A 16,877-nucleotide genomic window follows, 5' to 3' on the forward strand; every position below is an offset into this window, starting at 1 on the left:
TGGCTTTATAACTATTTTGATCTGAGCGTCACTGATGAGTCTTATGTAAACGACACGGACGTCTGGAGTATTAGATTATTAGCCTGAAACTTTTAATAACTATTACCTTAGCAGTTTTAGCAAAAGCTTTCAGATTTTTTTGGACGCTCAATTCTCAAATTCCAACATGTCCAAGTCATTCTTAGTGAAAGCTATCATTGATTGAAACCACCTGAAAATACTATTGTTCCTGGGGATCCAAGAACTAATCAATATCCAAAGCACAAATTGATTAGTCCCGAAAATATTAGGTTATACTACTAAAAATAATATTAAATTATAATAAGCCGTGTTTACTCAATAAAAGTGCAATTTAACTTCAGGAAATAGGTAAGCATGTCTTATCAAGTAGTATGCAAATTACTTGCTGAATTCAATGTCGGATGTAAATAAAGGCAACAGAAGTTTACCGCTGTTCAAAACTCATAAATCCATGGACAAAAAACAAAATCGGGGTAACAAACTAAAACCGAGGGAAACGCATTAAATATAAGAGAACAACGACATAACACCGAAACGTAACACACACAGAAACGGACCAAGCATCAGACAAAACACGAGAATAACATATTAAATTATTTTAAAGGTAGCCAACTTTAAAAATTTGCATACCAATCGATTTCTTGAAGATACCTTGTATTTATATTGAGAATTTACGACTAAACCCGTTGACATACTGTGTCCTCTTCTACAGGCTTTTAAGCACTGTTTTATGAAGTGATATCAACATTACAAAATAACAGTCTAAAATATAATGTTGCTATAAAAAAAAGTAAAATAACATAAATACTGAACTCAAAATTCAAAAAGGAAACTCCCTAATCAAATGGCAAAATCAAAAGCTCAAACAAACGGATAATTCATATTCCTGATTTGGTACACGCATTTTCGTATGTAGAAAATGGTGGATTGAACCTGGTTTTATAAACAGCTAAACCTCTCACTTGTATGACAGTCACATCAAATTCTATTATATTGACAACGATGTGTGAACAAAACAAGCAGACATAATTTGTAAACATGTCAAAACAGGAGTACAGCAGTCAATATTGTGATATAATCTTAATCACTAAAAAAAACAAACGAGCACAAAAAGGCATATAGATCAAATCAATAAAATAATGACCCCAACTCATGTAAAGAATGCTTGTTGAATGAACCATAGTAGTCCTATACCTAGTACTGTTTTCCTTCAATCCGAAAAAAAAAGACCCTAATGATCTCCCCAGGAATTGGAATAAAACCAAACACTGATCGATTTTTTTTCACCAATTTCATTATTGTCTCTAAGTTGTTTAAGTATTCAGACAATTGTGTGTGTGTTTGCAAAAGAAAATTAATCCTTTTTTCTACTTTTATGCATGATAGCTATGTTTATTGATGGCCCATTCTGTAATAGACCTATTTACACTTGTATGCAAATTTGTCTGCCATTAGGTAAGATCACAAATAAGTTAAAATCGCAAATGATCCTGCAAAATTTGGCACTTTTTTACTTCACAATTTTAAAGGTGATTGTTACTTGACCTCAGAAGGTCATTCAGAGCAGATGTAAGGTTATTCAAAGGCCAATTTCAGCTTAATACCAAAAGTGTAAATAGGTTTATTCACTAACTACAGGATAGACATCCTAGACAAAAATCGTTTGGTATTACAATGATTTAGTTGTGAAACTTAATGTTAAAGGGCAATAACTCCAATAAGGAGCCATCTGAAAATTTTGGTGAAATGAAAGGTAGGTAGCTCTCGGTATTCTGAACACTTGTACCACTTCAAATTAATGTAATCTACCTATTGTGGTTTTCAAGATATATGACAATAACTTATATTTTCAACTTATGTATCACTTTCAACTGTGACATCCATTTACATGGATAATAAATAATACAATCTACCATTTAAGTGCATTTCAAAAACAATTCACTGTACCACAAAGGCACATTTCTCAAAATTAGAGGAATTTCCATATTACCTCATGTTAAAATATACCAATACAAACCACTGGGTGTCAACACAATTTAAACATGTCATAATTCAGGGCAAAGATTTGCATTCTAATGGTTTAAAACAAAACTAAAAAATTTATTTAACATTTTTTAATAAATAAAAATACTAAGGTTTCCCAGTCTATACTATTCTGCCAATATATTTTGTCCTTGGATATTGCTGCTGTAACGAAGGCCACTGGACAAACATATGATCCACTATATAATACAACAGTTTAGCTGATAATGATAGAGTCTCAACCCTACAAATACTTTCAACATATATCATTTGTGTCTTCCCAAATGTAAAAATCTGAAAAAAAGGAAAAATCTTTAATGAAAAATAAATCACTTTTGTGGTGTACTTATATTAGTTCTATATATTTATTCTAAGATGCATACAAAATAATATAAAATAACAGTTAAAAAAATGTGCTAATAAAAATACTAAGAATACAAACATATAGATGTATAGTGATATTGCAAAATTGTAAAATAAATGCATAGGAATATGATGCAACAACCAAAATGAGAAGTACAACTTATGTTCAAAATACTGTAGCAAGCCAGGGATGTCCAACCATAACACATATCATTTCAGTTCCAATTACTTGCGAAAAAGCAACCTCTCAGGCCAACTGACATGACTGAACTTCATCACAGTCAAATTATACCCTCCTAATTGTTCTGCTATATCTCAATTGTTTGCAATTTTCATTTTTTTGTCTAACTGTTCAGTTTTGTATCCTTCAGAAAATAACATATTTCAAATCTGTGTATTTAGCGTATTCAATGAAGTAAAAAATGTTTAAGGCATTTATCATGCATCGAAGAAATGAAAGGAATAAAAGAATGAAAAACTATACCTTTAGTAATAGTCCAGCAAAACATAACGGGATACATGTTCCTGGTCCATTGCATAAAATCTGCAACAAATTTATTTTTTAATTTAAGAAAATTTGTAAGCTTAGTGCAAAGTGCTATAACAATGACATATTAACAGGGTTTCTTTACATCAAAATATTGCAGTGCTATGACAATGACATATTAACAGGGTTTCTTTACATCAAAATATTGCAGTGCTATAACAATGACATATTAACAGGGTTTCTTTACATCAAAATATTGCAGTGCTATAACAATGACATATTAACAGGGTTTCTTTACATCAAAATATTGCAGTGCTGTGACAATGACATATTAACAGGGTTCCTTTACATCAAAATATTGCAGTGCTATAACAATGACATATTAACAGGGTTTCTTTACATCAAAATATTGCAGTGCTATAACAATGACATATTAACAGGGTTTCTTTACATCAAAATATTGCAGTGCTATAACAATGACATATTAACAGGGTTTCTTTACATCAAAATATTGCAGTGCTATAACAATGACATATTAACAGGGTTTCTTTACATCAAAATATTGCAGTGCTATAACAATGACATATTAATAGGGTTTCTTTACATCAAAATATTGCAGTGCTATAACAATGACATACTAACAGGGTTTCTTTACATCAAAATATTGCAGTGCTATGACAATGACATATTAACAGGGTTTCTTTACATCAAAATATTGCAGTGCTTTGACAATGACATATTAACAGGGTTTCTTTACATCAAAATATTGCAGTGCTTTGACAATGACATATTAACAGGGTTTCTTTACATCAAAATATTGCTATGACAATGACATATTAACAGGGTTTCTTTACATCAAAATCTATCTATGAAACAGTCTGTATTTGTCAAAGTTTAGTATGATATGGGGTTTATGGTAAACATTATAAAAGTTTGAATTATTGTAAATCTTTATTTCAATACAATTCTTGTATGATTTGCACATCTATAAATAATTATATTGGATTTGTCAATTTGAATTTTTTCCCTTGGTTTACACTTCAATATACCCTGTTTCTGAAACTACTTTCCTAGCCTAAGGGGGTTGGGGGGGGTTATAACCAAATGGATTCCCATTGTTTTCCATGTAATATCCTAATATAACAAGAATGCTATATATTAGACTGTTGGTTTTCCCATTTGAATGAATTTAAATTAGTAATTTTGGGGCCCTTTATAGCTTGTTGTTCGGGGCAAGCCAAGGCTCCGTGTTGAAGGCCGTATTATGACCTATTATGGTTTACTTTTATAAATTGTTATTTGGATGGAGAGTTGTCTCATTGGCACTTACACCACATCTTCCTATATCTATTTAACATTTATAACATAATCTAAAACACTTACAATTCTAGGATTGATGTAAAAAACTAAAGGAAAAGCATAAATAATTGCTACAAGTGTAGTCCATATTGATGTTAACCATGACTGTCTAACTTCTCTGCTTCTCGGAATTCTGTATATTTTATGCTGCAAAAAAAAAGTTGTAGATATTTTAAACTAATATCAGAAACTGCTTTGTAAGTAATACTTACATAGAGACTAAGAGGTTAAGTAGGTGTCAAAAGACTGTAAACTTGTGCTTTTAAGCATGTGAATCTAGTTTCTTGGTGGGTTTTTTTCTTTCTTAGAATCTAACAAATGAGAATTTCGTTGTTTATGAAATTGTACCTTAACGAATAATATAGACAACTATCACACAGACAAATAAACTGTATTTTTACATGTTTCGAGCAATATGGTTCCTGGTTCGATTCCCGTTTGGGATGAAAATTTCAGGAACTCAATTTTCGGCTCTCCCTTGACACCATTTGCGAGTATGGTCTTGAGGAAACGATGATAGTCCGTCGGACGGGGACGATAAATGGCTGGCCCGTGTTAAGAGAGAGCCACATCTCTTGCACGTTAAAGACACCCTTGTAGATTTCGAAAAAGAGTAGGCTTATGCCGCTACAAGGCAGCACTCGCACCCGCAAAGTGGAAAGGGATTAATATAAGTTGCAAAACTTGTTTCCCAATCCACTATAAATAAATATGTTTAAACTAAACTAATATAGTCAATGAAGTTCATGTAGTGTAACTTCTTACTTATGTTTCATGAAATGCATTTACCCCTTTGTGAATTATAAATCAAGTATTTAGTTCATGTTTTTTTACTAGTATCTCTGACTGGAAGACAAAGGTAAGAAATTTCAAAAAGAAATGTAAATCAGATTCCAAAGTACAAAGTTTCAAAGTACTGTGAATTCATTATTATTTGTTGGATATTATTATACAGTATTTATAATTGCGCATTATATAATATTAAAATTACCCTAATACCAATTTCATGGGTTTCGTGGGTACTGTTGAACCACGAATTCAAATGTTCAACAAATTATAAATTTTCTTTTGGGTTTGCACGCAATGACTGGCAAAACCACAAAATCAAATATCCACCATGTCCACAAAAATGTAAGTTTTCCTTAATCCACGAAAAATGAAACCCACGAATTATAAATGAATCCCCAGTAGTCTTATTCAATCATCTACATGTGAATATTTAGAATTTTAACAGCACTAAGAATTTACATACCTGACTATTTTCTTTATTTTTCTTTGAGGATTCAAATTCTGTGACTTTGTCATTACTCATTTGATCTGTGTTTGCCATTATATAATATCTAGGAGTATATTGGGAACCCAAGAAGCTTATTAAACTCAACATTTCTTTGGTGTGTCCTCCTGTAAAATTATATACACAATATGAGAGTGTAAATATGTGTAAATATGTGTTAAGTAACATGTTTTGAACATGTTTCTTTTAAAAGTTACATCATAAGTTTTTAAGGGGCCAGCTGAAGGACGCTTCCAGTGAGGGAGTTCCTCCAAACATTGAAGACCTATTGGTGGCCTTCAGCTGTTGTCTGCTCTATGGTCGGGTTGTTGTTGCTTTGACACATTCCCCATTTCCTTTCTCAGTTTTATCATGATATAAGTATTAAGTCTGAAGCCAACAAATTCTTGTTGCAAAAATGAATTTTGTGTCATACAATCTCTGTTGTCTGTTAAAAATTTCTCCTAAAATTTTCTGTAGTAACAATTACATGTACATGAGTTAAGAGGGGGGATAGGACCTTTATCGGGACTCCAGGATCGGGTGTTTTTAAGCTCTGGATTACGGGATTGACCCTTTCGGGATCCAGGAATTCTTTATTCGAATTTCGGGACCTCAGGATTTCGTGTTTTTAAATCCTGGATTTCAGGATTTCTTTTTTTAAGCCCAAGACAGGTAAAAAAATATTGTTTCTTAATATTATACAAGTAGTAAATGTTTATCCAACTAGGTTTAGCATATAAGACTGTCTTTAATACATAGATATTCAATTTTTTATATCCCAACATGTGTTTTTTGTAATTTTTATGTTTATAAATGTAGAATAATTTATGAGTGAACTTTATATTGATCAGGGTCATAACACAAACAAAGATAATGTCACTACATTGCATAAGTGCACATTGTTGGTGAAAATTTTTTGTGGTTTGTAATTATTTTCATTTGCATAAAAAAACAAGAGGCTCTCAAGAGCCTGAATCGCTCACCTTAATGTTTTTGGTTAAGTCTCTCATCAATGATTATTTTGGCTTTTCAATTTATTTAAATGTTCTTTGAATCGTCCTATTTTCTTCAAAAGGAAAAAAAAAAATCATTTTCTCCTATGTTCTTTTTAGCCATAGGAGCCATGTTTCTTGACATACAAGGAAATAAAATATAAAATTTATACTAGATACTCTGAAACTCATTTAGCCTATGTTTGGCTGAAATTGATACAGCAGTTTCAAAGGAGAAGATTTTTTAAAGTCAGTCAACATGATGAACAAATTGTGAAAAAAAAAGTCTTTAAAGGGCAATAACTTTTGGTCAAATTGACTTATTTGTAGATCTTACTTTGCTTAACATTTTTGTATCTATAATAATATTCAAGATAATAACCAAAAACTGCAAAATTTCTTTAAAAGCATCAATTCAGGGGCATTATACCTGCAAAACCAGTTACCCGATTAGCCTGAAAATTTCAGGACAGGTAGACCTTGACCTAATAAATACTTTAACTTCTTGTCTTATTTGCTCTAAATGCTGGTGTTTTTGAGATACATAAGCCAAAAACTACATTTAAACCTGTGTTCTATTTTTTGCTATGACGGCCATGTTTTTTTGACGAAATAGAAAATAAAACACAAACTTTATTTTACACACCAGTGACACTCCTGATCATTCAGTTGAAGTTTGGTTGAATTTGGTTGAGTAGTTTTAGAGGAAAAGATTTTTTAAAGTTAGCAAATATGACGAACAAATTGTGAAAAATTGTCATTAAAGGACAATAACTCCTTAAGGGGTCAATTGACAATTTTGTTCATATTAACTTATTTGTAGATCTTACTTTGCTGATCATTTTTGCTGTTTACAGTTTATCTTTATCTATAATAATATTCAAGATAATGACCAAAAACTGCAAAATTTCCTTAAAATTACCAATTAAGTGGCAGCAACCCAACAATGGGTTGTTTGATTCATCTGAAAATTTCAGGGCTGATAGATCTTGACCTAATGAACATTTTTACAATGGGGACCATGTTTGTTGATAGATCAAAACTTCTGATACAATTTATAAACTAGATACCCTAAGGAACATTCAGTTAAAGTTTGGAGGTATTTGGCCTAGTAGTTTCAGAGGAGAAGATTCTAGAAATAGTTTACGACGACAGAGGACGACGACAGACGACGGACGACGACGGACCACAAGTGATGGCATAAGCTCATATGGCTATGCCAGGTGAGCTAAAAATGTTTAATCTTAGCAAAAACTGAATTGCAAGCATATTTTAGTGTCAAACATAAGTTGTTTATCTATTTTAAAACCATCTCTATCATTGTCTAAATTATCCCCTAATCCTCTTATAAATCCAAAACACCACTTTTTGTTTTTAACAATAATATTCAAATTAATTGGTAGACATGGTAGATAAGCTAAACTAGCACCTTTTAGTTTTAAAATGATTAAAGCTGTCATTTCTTTTGTGGATGAAGTAATCAAAAATGTATTGTTATATATCTAACATTAATGTTTGGTAACCTAGCTAAGAGATTTTATGCTGTCAATATTTTAATAGTGGGATTATCATTACAAAAGAAAAAGGTATCTTATTTTTTAAATTTAAATCTGATCAGGCATTCATTTATTTTGTTATTGTCAGGTAAAACAATTTCAAAATAATTTATTTTTTAGATAATGGGTTGAAGCTAGATTTAAAAACAGGAAATCAACATAATGGTTACATTGTCAAGAACTCAAAATTTGTAATTGATTTGTATATATGTCATAGATGTCATAGATATAGGAAGATGTGATATGAGTGCAAATGAGACAACTCTCCTCCCAAGTAACAATTTATAAAAGTAAACCATTATAGATCAAGGTACAGTCTTCAACATGGAGCCTTGGCTCACACTGAAAAGCAGTGAGTTATACATGTTATATATAAAGGGCCTCAAAAAATAATTAATGTAAAACCATTCAAATAGGAAGTCAAAAGGTCTAATCTACATGCATAGAAAAAACGAAAAAGGAGAAACACTTATGAACCACATCAACAAACAACAACTACTGAACATCAGATTCCTGAATATATATCATGGTATACATGCATGTATATATCTAATATTTTGTGTAATAATAAAAATTTAGAATGAACATGTACTGCATGTGTTTATAATAAATTAATAATATATTTGATGACCACCACAACCAAACCAAACCTCAACCACTAACCCATTGAGTCACATATGAGATTTACCAATTCAATGTGTCAGCTCGTCAACCCCCAGTCATAACAGTAAATCAAACAGTAAGGGATATAACTCTATATTATAGGGTTTTAAGGGGAAAATAACATACATATGTATACAATGTATGTTATTATGGACTGAAAAATCAAAGAACTGTGACAACATATGTACACGATGTATGTTCAAGATGTTACATGTTTTAAAAGGCAAAAATACATGTATTATATCATTTGTTTTGTTTAAACCAGAACACACCCGTGATATCACTGGTCCATGACTGAATTAAAGTATATAATCATGCGTATGCTTTATTTTAGTATTGGTATTGCCATCTGATAAAGTCATGCCGATTATAAGATGCACAGTTTTCATTCCTTTCAAATCTTTCTGTTTGAACCTGTAGACTTGGAACCTATCAATCATTGGTAAACAGAACGACCTGGAATGGAGTATTTATTAATCAACACCATTGTCCTGTATTTAGCTATATATAAAGTTGAATGCTTTGATTTTTAGTTTTTACCCCATGACGGCTGACAAACTTAACCTTGTTATTTTAGTATTATAGATGTATTCAAGTTCTACAAGTATATTAGTCTAAGATTACTCTGACATCCTAAGGCTGTTTTGCCATGGCCCCAGCTTGTCTGGCGAGACAGCCATAGGACGTCAAGAGTAATCTCAGACTACAAGTATATATGAGCATGACCTGACAATGAAATCCTCATTTATATTCGGTAGTTTGAAGTCCTGTCAATATATATATGTTACCGACTAAACTATAGAAAGATACAACCGCTCATAATTTGCTAATCATGTTTAGTTAACACAGAAAATACATAAAAAAGAACAGGTTGGGAACAAACCCCCTGTATGAAGAAAGCAAACGAACTTATGTCATGTGTATGAGGACGACATGGACGTACGGACCAAATACCCGCCTCATACACCTTATCGCTATTTAGTCCATTCCTGGAAAAACAGTAATTTATACAACTTCCTGTTAGGTCACGCAGCTGAAATGGAGGTTTTCAGTAGTGAGCTGAGGGAGGAAAAACTTTAGAAAGTGATCATCAAGAAACATTGATATAATACTATCCACTTTTTTCGAAATTAAAATTGAAGTAAAAAAATATTTTGTTTGAAGTATATACGGTAGTTTAAACAGGTCTCATTAACTAGTATCAAAACATATACAAAGGAGTACCACAAGGTTCTATTCTAGGTCCTATACTGTTTAACATCTTCATTAATGACATATTTCACTTCACCACAAACAGTTCACTCTACAATTATGCTGATGACAACACATTATCTTATGCAAATAGAGATATAGACACCGTTATCTCCACACTTGAAAAAGACAGTTTGGCTCTGATAGAATGGTTTTCTTCCAATCAAATGAAGGCAAACCCTGAAAAATTTCAAGCTTTGGCAATTGGCAAAAAAACAATGGGCAAAAACATTACATTTGATCTAGCAGGTAACAAAATAAAATGTGAAAAAGAGGTCAAACTATTAGGCATCACCATTGACTTTGAACTAAATTTCAACACGCATATATCAAACATCTGCAAAAAAGCATCCAAACAACTAAATGTATTAAAAAGACTTGGCAAATACTTAAACAAACTTGGAAAATTAACAATATATCACTCCTTTATCATGTCAAACTTTAATTTCTGTTCATTGTCCTGGCATTTCTGCAGCGAGGCCAACACTAAAAAAATTGAAAAAGTACAAGAAAGAGCACTTCGCTTCATTTACCAGGATCACAATCATTGACAATAGCACATATGAAGACTTACTTTTAAAATCAAAAATGCCATCACTTAAAGTAAGACGCCTAAGAACCATGGCAATAGAGGTCTTTAGAACACTCAATCATGAAAATCCAGTATACCTCCATGACCTTATAAATATTAAAAAAACAAAATATTCTTTCAGATACCAAAATTTAGCTGAAATACCAGACGTAAGAACTACAAGGTATGGCTTGAAATCTTTCAGATATTCTGCTGCCAAACTATGGAATGAGTTGCCAAACCACTTTAGAACTGAAACATCGTTTACCCAATTCAAGAGTCTAATAAACTCATGGAATGGCAACTCATGCCATTGCAATGCATGTGCATAGTTTTATTTATTTAATGTTATAGCTTGAAATATAATAGTGCTGCTTCTTGTGAATGTTTGCTAAGCTTTTTATAATTTGTGAATGCTGTGCTTTAGTTTTTATGTTTGCTTTTAGTGCTTATGCATGTGTATAATATAGTATTTAATAGTGCAGCCTAAATGTGCATGAAATGTATGTTCTATGTCTTTTATGTTTTAATATTTGTATTGTGTATGATTGTTATGTAAATGTATGCGTTTGTCGGTTATAAAAGCTCAGAGAGCTTATGTTTATTTGTTATATGACATGCCGACTATAAATAAAGCTTTGAATTGAATTGAATTGAATGGAGAACTGTTTAAACAGGGTCCCAGATAGCTTCAACTGGATGAAAAAGTTGTGTAATTTTAAAACTTATCCGGAATGGAATAAATAGCGATTAGGTGCATTCATATGATTTATGTTGGCTAAAACTCCTCCCTTGTCATCAATGCGTTATTGAAAAGTATAATTTCTACCTGAACCAATGACAATCATCATTGATGAACTCCGTGTCTCTTTTCCTTCGTGAGGCATCGTTGGAGACTTAAAAGATAGGGGAGTGTAACGAACTCCAGCAGATCAATTCCGTTCGCTGAACTAATAACATCTGGGACTATTATTATATTATAGAGATATAGGTCATGGACAAAGGCTAGTATATAAGACTTTGTGTTTAAGGGCCAGCTGAATCCCCCTCCTCTCCTTTTTTTTTTTAAATAAAACAAAAAATATTTAGAAAAAAAGTGTGGTCGATCACAGCCCCCCCCCCTCACCCCATTACAAAAAGGCGCACTGCATCATCGGTTCTCCATGACTCCATGTGAGACATCGCCAACTTCAGATTTTACTGCACTCAGTCACTTCAGTGTAGGCTCGGGAGGGGGGCTACTTCAATACTAAATTGGTACGGAGGGTGCCGCTGGGGTTCTGTTACCCCACCCTTTCATATAATTTAGATTTTAAACATGTATAGAAGAGAATTAAATAGAAAAGAATATTTTTATTTTCCAAATTTAATACAGGGCCCATAAAAGGCATAAAATATGTACACACCTTTTCATATATTGCGTAGGTAAAAATGTAATCTTTTCCCATATTGCCTGGATTTCATGTGGTGTGTAATACTAATGATGTAAGAGTGGAATACCTAAGAGTCAATAGAGAAAAAAAATGGTTGATAAAAACACTGAAGAAGAAGAAAGATGACAGACGAAGAAATTATGGGAACTTTATTGGCCTCATCATGTATTTAGGATAGTTTTCCCGACCTTTTCACATATTTTAAGCACGAAAAGGTGACAGCGTCCTATCACCGTTTATATAGGAAGTCACTCCCCCTCAGTCTGACAGAAACCATTAATGTGAACTTTCCGCACTGGTACACATTTTTGTTAAGGAGCTCTTTGAGTACTTTGTTGATATCATCTTAAATGTATATTTCTTTAAACGGGGTTTGCAAAATTTGTATTCATGAATATATTTCATACATGTCATGATTTTAAATGTTTCTACCATAAACATTGGTGTTTTCTGCTCTTTGGTCGGGTTGCTGGCTCTATGATACAGTGCATTCATCTCGGCATTTCTGATATATATTGATTAATTCAATTTAAAATTCAAATTAAAAATCAATTTCAAATTCAAATCTAATTTAAAATTCAAATCTAAATTGAAATTCAAATTCAAATTCAAATTCAAATTCAAATTCAAACTCAAATTCAAATTCAAATTCAAATCAGTTGAAATTCAAATCAGTTGAAATTCAAATCAGTTGAAATTCAAATCAGTTGAAATTCAAATCAGTTGAAATTCAAATTCAAATTCAAATTCAAACATTATACTGAACGTAATATGCATAGTTTATTTTATATCTCGAAAACGATGCAGTACTGTGTATCAGAGACATATATATATGCTTTATATACAGTCGGAGCCCTATGATTTCTGATAGTCACGGATTTGTCTCTGACTGTACTGTATGCATTTACAAAAATGTGACAAATTTTTAAAAGAAAAATGGAGTTCTGATACACGATAATGATTCACACACGGTGTAGAATGGTAGCGGACTCTTTTTTAAAGTCTCGGTCACACCTTACCGGATAAGACGAACGGACGCCCAACGGATGAAAATAAAAGTTGTCCGTTGACAAAATTGTTATCCGTTGGGTGTCCGTTGATGTAAAACGGACGCCTAACGAATGCATAACGGATACACGCCTGGTAAACCATATAATCTCAACCAAAATGTTGAGACGGAAAAAAGTATTTTGGCACTTCCTGTTGAGTCTTTCTGGTTCAAAATATTCAAAATAAACATAGGGTAGGTCGACTTTTCGTCAATTTACTGAAAATCAATGACTTGTTTGTAAAATAGGAGAATGTCATGCCAAAGATAAATGATAATTGTAGCTAATATGTCTCTGTTTGGTTCAAAATATCTGAAATTGAAGTCACAATCACTTTTCTCCTACGGATTATCATGTTTACTTTCTTTGAATCCGATAAAACTGCTATGGTTTAAATGACCTAGCAAGAAAATATGTCAATTATTTGTGTTTTTTTTTATGCTTAACGATAACCACGTCTGTTAATTGCAAAAATATTTTTTGTCAAGCCTATTCTAAGCAGGAAAATGAAAAATTCTAAATGGTTGAGATATAAAGGTACCGGTTGAGTCTTTCTGTCACAATGTTGAGTCTTTCTGGTTATTTTGTGTCATAAAGTATATTATTGTTAAAATATGGGCGCTGAGGTTTCAAAGTTCAAATTAACTACGACTAGCATTCCAACACGCGTGCAATATTACTATATAAAGACAAAAACTGCTGAAACAGCTATGCTAAAGTTTAATTTAAATAATAAGTTGCAATTTCTATTGTAAAAAAAAAGTTATTTCCCAAAATGAACAACGAAACTACATCAGTGAGCCGTACTATTCGACTTTACCTTTTTGCGGTCAACCTGATATATGTTTTCTGTAGGTGGTAAGTTAAAATCTAAATACTGATACAATTTTTAGAATTGCCGATAGAAAAATGTATGCTTTATAAGTATAAATAAGATTATTTTATAATATCTATGTATTATTATGTTTTTATTTAGATGATTTCGATTCCGTAATTAAATTTAACGCTAATTTCAATGCTCATGATTGGGCTAGTAGTCAGTTTAAATCAATAGATGAGGAATGAAGAAGGAAAAAGGACATCATTATTCATTTTAATTTGTAGCTAATCATGCCTATTTTTGTTTTGCTCTTACCAGGCAACCATATTCATAAACGAAAATCTCCTGTCCCTAATCCCAACAAATAAATATATATCAGATGGGTTTTTTCTTGTCTAATACAAGTTTAAATTGATGCTATTTTTAGCGCCCAGTGACAAATATGTCATGCATGTTCAGGAAAACACGAGAGAAAAAGTCGGGTATATAATATTAAAACGAAGAGATGTGATATGAATGCTGATGACGCAACTATCATAATATGAAGTAGTGGATGGAAGCAATAATAAGAAACCGTAGGGCCTTCAACAATAAAAAAAAACCAAAAAAACGATACTGTAAAGCCGTTTATAAAACGCCATGAAAGTGTGAAACAATTCAAACGATAAAACTAATACGGCCTATATAAATTATACAAAACAAAACAATTTGAAAAATACCAAATATAAGATGAGACATGAACCAACGACAAACACTAAACTACATGCTTCTGACTTGGGACAGGTTCATAAAGAATATGGCAGAAGTTGTTCATATAAAAACGAAGATGTGGTATGATTGCCAATGAGCCAACTCTTCACAACAGACCAAATAATACAAAAATTAACAGCTATAGGTCGCCTGACCATACGGCTTTTAACAATAAGCAAAGCCAATACCACATAGTGAGCTTTAAAAGGCCCCGAAATCACAAATGTAAAACAATGCAAAGGATAAAACTAACGGCCTAATGAATGTATAAAATAAAGTGAACGAAAAAACAAGAAGTAACACAGCAACAAACGGCAACCACAGAGTTCCTGTCCCAAGTCAGTAGCTTGTAAGTCACCGACTTACAGGCTACTGACTTGGGACAGGCACATACATGTATACAGAATGTGGCGGGATTAAACATAGTAGCGGGATCCCAACCATTTCCTAACCAGGGACAGTGATTTAATAGTACAACAACTATAGTTTGTGAGCAATCGATCCTCCTCGAAGCTGAAACAGTAACTAGTGTAGTAGTACAATATAAGAACAACCTGTGCAAATCAGTTGCAATTTGATTAACTGGAAAGATCGGTACGAGATACCGGCCAACTAACAGTAAGACCATAGACTCAAAACATCGAACTAAGAGTATTGCAATTACTGGAAGTTTGTTCAAAGCTAGTGAAATAAATTTTGTTCTCCCAGACTGAAGTATCAATCATTACACAACCAACTGATAAAATTTATTAAAAAGAAAAGTATAGGAAACGTCTGGTTTACGTTGCATACTAACAGATGGATCGATATATAATGAAAGCATTTGAAAAGTGGTGGTCCGAAGGCTTTGATCATCGAAATTTTGCATTAGAAATAATAGTTAGGACCTGAGAAGATTTTCTTCAAGGACCATCAGAAAAAAATGAGTTTGAGAACTTTCTGAAAGCTTTGCTTTATACAAAAACAATCCAGGTCGGTTACTTTAAAAATGAATAAATAGACCAAGGATTTGTATAGTTAGACTATACAAATCCTTGGATAGACTAAGATGTCCTTTTTGTAAATTGATCCGAGTCATATTCCAGACAAATATTAACATCCTAACATTGGACAGTAGAATAACAGTACAACATAGGAACAAACTATAAAAATCAGTTGCATGGAAAATGCTTAATTCATCAGATTGACAAAAATACAAGTGGACGTATATATCAATTTCATTTCAAAAGCACACACGGCGTGTCAATCTAGTACAAAGGAGGGTTTATGTTCATAATACATTCATGTTTACATTCCATGTACTCGTCCTGCATATGCATTTAGTTAGACTATGAGTATTTAAATGACTCATTAAAATATCAATACTACAATCTGCACAGTTTTACTCCTGTTCATGTTGATTATAAACATAGAAAAAAAACGTATTAGAAAAATAACTGACCAATGACATTTTACTTTGTGAAATTGCTACCAGTTGATATATAATTTGACTAATCTATGAATAAAGAGACCCATTCCTGCGGTACGTCTATGTATTCTTTATAAAGAAGGAATCCTTTACCACGGTATGAGGCAGAATAAAGGTCTAGTGTTGAAGATTCAAAGTTAAGCACTGATTATGTAAATATGCAAATTGTCCAGATTTAAAACTCAGTTCTGTAGATAAAGTTTAGTACTGATGTAAACCCCAGCACTGCAAAGGTAATGTATAGCGATGTAGATTTTGAAAAGCTAGCTATTGAGATGTCAAGTTAAGCTATGTAGGAATAAATTCTAGCGCTGGAGATATCAATTACAACATTATTGACTTTCTAGCTTCTGTGCAAAACTGCTTCTCAAACGCTAGACTATTAATCTTCAGAGCTAGACTATTAATCTCCAGCGCTAGAATATTAATTCTTAGCGCTAGACTATACTCTCCAGCGCTAGAACTTTAATACAGAAAAAACACAGCTATTCACTATTCACTACCAGTATTCACGTTATTACAACCAAAGGTCTCTTTAGAAGCTGCTGCCATAACTATACAGACACGATAAAAAATGACAGTTGAAAAAGACAAACGTCAAACGGTATACGGCAAGTTTATGAATTTTGTTGTACATTTGTATGTATAATTGATACTAAGCTAGTTGAAAATTTCAATCACCAGAAGATCTCAACATTGTTCCAGAATATCTCAACCGATACCAGAAAATCTCAACATGATCTACTTTATAACATATTTAGCTTAATGAAATTATATTAATAAAGAAAAATAGCAA

The 16,877-nt window shown here is 32.3% G+C and overlaps 1 protein-coding gene across 3 annotated transcripts; it reads right to left on the minus strand.

Moving 5' to 3' along the window:
- Nucleotides 1–2,120: 2,120 nt before the first annotated feature.
- Nucleotides 2,121–12,036, minus strand: LOC134687583 (UDP-N-acetylglucosamine transferase subunit ALG14 homolog). 3 transcript variants are annotated; one of them, XM_063547991.1, is made up of 5 exons: nucleotides 11,968–12,036; nucleotides 5,505–5,653; nucleotides 4,277–4,399; nucleotides 2,891–2,950; nucleotides 2,121–2,337 (listed from the first exon to the last, which is right to left on the minus strand). In XM_063547991.1, the coding sequence occupies exons 2-5, from the start codon at nucleotides 5,634–5,636 to the stop codon at nucleotides 2,167–2,169; spliced, it is 486 nt and encodes a 161-aa protein (XP_063404061.1). In that variant the 5' UTR covers nucleotides 5,637–5,653; nucleotides 11,968–12,036; the 3' UTR covers nucleotides 2,121–2,166. The 3 variants fall into 3 exon arrangements, with proteins under 3 accessions (XP_063404061.1, XP_063404060.1, XP_063404059.1); XM_063547990.1 differs by lacking the exon at nucleotides 11,968–12,036 and adding an exon at nucleotides 11,696–11,774; XM_063547989.1 differs by lacking the exon at nucleotides 11,968–12,036 and adding an exon at nucleotides 11,391–11,463.
- Nucleotides 12,037–16,877: the final 4,841 nt, after the last annotated feature.

The sequence above is a fragment of the Mytilus trossulus genome, chromosome 10 (genome assembly GCF_036588685.1).
Source record: "Mytilus trossulus isolate FHL-02 chromosome 10, PNRI_Mtr1.1.1.hap1, whole genome shotgun sequence".
Taxonomy (NCBI): Eukaryota; Metazoa; Mollusca; class Bivalvia; order Mytilida; family Mytilidae; genus Mytilus; species Mytilus trossulus.

Coding starts and splice junctions, on each gene's coding strand:
- LOC134687583 (XM_063547989.1), bottom strand. CDS start 11,448: ATGCCTCACGAAGGAAAAGAGACACGGAGTTCATCAATGATGATTGTC. Junction 5,654..11,390: donor GATGATTGTCATTGGTTCAG/GTAGAAATTATA, acceptor ATAATTTTACAG/GAGGACACACCAAAGAAATG. Junction 2,338..2,890: donor TTGCTGGACTATTACTAAAG/GTATAGTTTTTC, acceptor CCTTTTTTTCAG/ATTTTTACATTTGGGAAGAC.